General features: G+C 43.7%; 1 protein-coding gene across 1 annotated transcript in view; it reads right to left on the reverse strand.

The window, feature by feature from the left end:
* GLG1 (golgi glycoprotein 1) overlaps positions 1-3,790 on the reverse strand; it is a 172,549-nt gene that overhangs the window by 11,925 nt on the left and 156,834 nt on the right. The window contains exons 19-20 of the mRNA XM_017516258.2: positions 2,474-2,611; positions 163-286 (exon numbers count right to left, since the gene is read on the reverse strand). Of these exons, the coding sequence (XP_017371747.1) occupies positions 163-286; positions 2,474-2,611 (262 nt within the window). The remainder of the gene's footprint in view (positions 1-162; positions 287-2,473; positions 2,612-3,790) is intronic.

Raw genomic sequence — 3,790 nt, forward strand, 5'->3', positions numbered from 1 at the left:
GGGTTTCACCATGTTGACCAGGATGGTCTCGCTCTCTTGACCTCGTGATCCACCTGCCTCGGCCTCCCAAAGTGCTGGGATTACAGGCTTGAGCCACTGCGCCCGGCCTGAATTCCTTTTAAGATACTCAACGGGACCAGGAGAGCTAAGCCAAGATCTTACCTGTGTTCTGGGTGATTTGGCGCTTGGTTATCATTTGTTTGCATTTCGGATCCATCAATTCACTGTTTTTATTTTGCTTCAAGCACTGCAACATGGTTTTAGAATCTGCTTCTGGACAGAACCTCTGCAAAAAAACAGTTTTATAAAAATAGCTATCCAAATATGGCAATTAACTCCATCCGCGACCACTTTTTTTTTTTTTTTTTTTTTTTTTTTGGGGAGACGGAGCCTTGCTCTGTCACCCAGGCTGGAGTGCAGTGGCATGATCTTGGCTCACTGAAACCTCCACCTCCTGGGTTCAGGTGATTCTCCTGCTTCAGCCTCCTGAGTAGCTGGGATTATAGGTGTGCGTCATCATGCCCAGCTAATTTTTCTATTTTTTTTTTTAAGTAGAGATGAGGTTTTACCATATTGGCCAGGCTGGTCTTGAACTATTGACTTCAGGTGATCTGCCTGCCTCTGCTACCCAAAGTGCTGGGATATAGGCGTGCGCCACCATTTCCTTGCCACTTTTTTTTTTTAAAGGCTGATCAAGTGAAGCAACATGGGTGTAGAAGGAACAAATAAATCTGTAACTGGCTGTGATCAATTAGTTGTAAACACCACTGCACTTGGACTAGCCTGTGATCACCCTTAACGTCTATCAGAAAGCTGATGAAAGCAGCAGCCTAAAGGCATCACATGGTACAAGAGCAGCAGCTAAGCCTGAACAAGCATCCCACCCCAACTTTCCCGTTCTTATTCTCTACTGTATTTGTCACATTTCTTTTTACTACCTCTCTGGTTCTTACTTTGGCACGGGACTGGTTTCCTATCTAGAAGGCGATGTTAAGTTAAATGGCATCTCAGGAACCTACTTATTGTTTGGGCGTGAAGGTAACACTGTACCAGGTGGCTGTGTAGCCCTCAAGCCCTATCTACCCAAGTCCTGTGGGAAAACCTAGGAATTCTCCACTAACCAATATGAATAAGGATGTGGAGTTAAGGACTCGCTGGTTCATCTTAAGTAAAGGGCTATAATCCTACCAAGCAGTAAAGAACTAGGGCCCTGTACACTTACTGCTGTCCTTTAAATCAGGGATTAGTTTTGGACTGTAATAAATTCCATCTCTGTTCTGCAAATCGACAAGTCTTCAAGTGTCAGATACACCCTAGTTGAGACACTTGAGCATTGAGCCTCTCTTTCCGGTTCTGTTTCTAGTTCTCTAAAGCATGTGATTATAATCTGCTGACATCTTGTTAACGGGGACAGGGATTGCTCACTGACTTTTAGAAAATGTTACAAAGCTCTCTCAGATCAGAGTCTGACATTTCCATATGACTCAATTTCAACAGGCCAGTTAAAAAGATTTACATTGTAATTTACAAATTCTCTCTGGAATTTATTTGATAGTGTAAAAAGTAGCATTTTAATTTAAAGGAAAGCTGAAATAAAGGAGCTAGAACCTTGAGTTTAAATTAAAAAAATTTTTTTCTTGAGACAGAATGTTGCTCTGTTGCTCAGGCTGGCGTGCAGCGGGGCGATCTCAGCTCACTGCAGCCGCAGCCTCAGCCTCCGCCTCCGGGGTTCGAACGATTCTCCTGTCTCAGCCTCCTGAGTAGCTGGGACTACAGGTGCGCACCACCACACCAGGCTAATTTTTGTATTTTCGGTGGAGACAGGGTTTCGCCATGTTGGCCAGGCTGCTGTCTAACTCCTGAGCTCAGGTGATTCTCCCGCCTTGGCCTCCCAAAGTGCTGAGATTATAGGCGTGACCTTGCCCATCTGAACCCTGAGCTGAATCTCCTTACGTGTGTGGCTAGATCAAGGAACTGACATCTAGGTACTTGGCTCAGCCCTGATGCCGAGAACATCTGGTGAAGGAGGGAATGAAGCAAAACAATCTGTAGAACAGAAAAATCTTCTGAGTGTGGCAGATGGATGATCAGAACATTAGATGGTCACTTTCTCAGTTTAGCTACCATGAGTTGTCCTCAAAACCAATCATTTACTTATTGCATGTCTATTTACTTGTGCCTCAGGTCAAAGCGAGGTCAGTTTTCTCAGCTCTGTGGTTTCCAAATTTGAGCCTGCATCAGAATCCCCTGGGGAGGCTATTAAGACAAGCTTTGTGCTCTACTCCCGGAGCTTCTAATTCAGCAGATCTGGAAAGGGCCCAGGAATCTGCAGGTTCCCAGGGGTGCTGCGGCCACTGCTACTCGTCTAGGAACCATGCTGAGAGAAAGCTGGGACTGAGGAAGTTGCTGTGGTTGTTTGTGCTTTGCTGTTTTGTTGTTCCCCCATGCCCGGCCTTTGGTGTCGGCCCCTCACCTTTATCATCTGCTTGCAGACCCTCATGAGGGTGTAGTCTAGCTCTGGGTCCATCATCTCTGTCTCCTGTAGCTTAAATACTTTCTGGTGGCAGCGGGTACTGAGTTGCTTCTTGTTTTCTTTCAGACATTCAATAATCTATGGCATAAGAGTTACAGTCAAGTTGAGCGATATTAGGGACTGATTATCCATGTGTTTGACTGGAGCATTTGGTTCCAGTGTGCCTCCCATTTCTCTATGCATTTCTAATTCCCAGGCAATAGGAATCTGGATTTTCTCACCAAGGAGAATTATGTTTAGAGATTTACAACTTTAGAGCTGACAGCAAACTCAGCTGCATAAAAACTCAGTATGACTGGCAGGGTGTGCTGGAGTCTAACGGGAAAGAAACACGCCCAGGGTATCTGGTTTCTTCCACCTTCCAGAGCTGCTTCTTGTCCAGGTTCCTTCTGGAGCACACAATAGGCTATCTGCATTTTGCTGGAGCCAACAGCCCCAGCTAGACAGCAGGCACAAGCCAGGAGGTTCAATTCAACCCACTATTTACCACCTGAGAAAGACTACTGGGTGCTAGTTATGAATCAGATCCAATTCTTAGCCTCATAAATTCAGAGCTCCACATGGCAAACTTATGTAAACAAGTATAATTTAAAAAAAGATGAGTTATCACTCAAAATACAAAAGCATAAATTGTTGTGAGATGAATTTTAAGATAGTGAATTAAGTATATCCTGAAATTTTCCCTTCTCTACACTAAACCTTTAGATATTATGAAAAGAAAGAAGGAAAGTAGATGGGAAGGTGCAGCAGCTGGGCTATAGCAGGAAGTCATCAGACATCTGGGAAATCCTCAAGACACGACCAGGAATCACTAAGTAGTTGAGGAACACTAATATCATAAGAAAGGTCATAAATAAAATGAAACAAGGACTCAAAAACTGAGGGAAAGGTGTGATAGAGCAATCAAAACAAGAATTTTAAAATACATTTAAAATCCTCAGAACAACACAGAAGTCAACAGTAAGTAAGAATCAAGAACAGGTGGTTATGAAAAGAAGCAATGAGAAATCTAGGAAATGGAAAACAAAACCTGATTGGTGGTGTCAGAATAGACAGAACTGAAGAATAAATTATAAGGTGGGAAAGAGAATCAAATAATTACCTAAAATGTAGTATCAAAGAAATGAAAAGTACCAAAGAAAAAGTTAAAGAGACATGGGGGGCCGGGCGTGGTGGCTCACACCTGTAATCCAAGCACTTTAGAGGCCAAGGCGGGCGGATCACCTGAGGTCAGGAGTTCAAGACCAGCCTGACCAA

This window comes from Cebus imitator, unplaced genomic scaffold, assembly GCF_001604975.1.
Source record: "Cebus imitator isolate Cc_AM_T3 unplaced genomic scaffold, Cebus_imitator-1.0 Scaffold577, whole genome shotgun sequence".
Taxonomy (NCBI): domain Eukaryota; kingdom Metazoa; phylum Chordata; class Mammalia; order Primates; family Cebidae; genus Cebus; species Cebus imitator.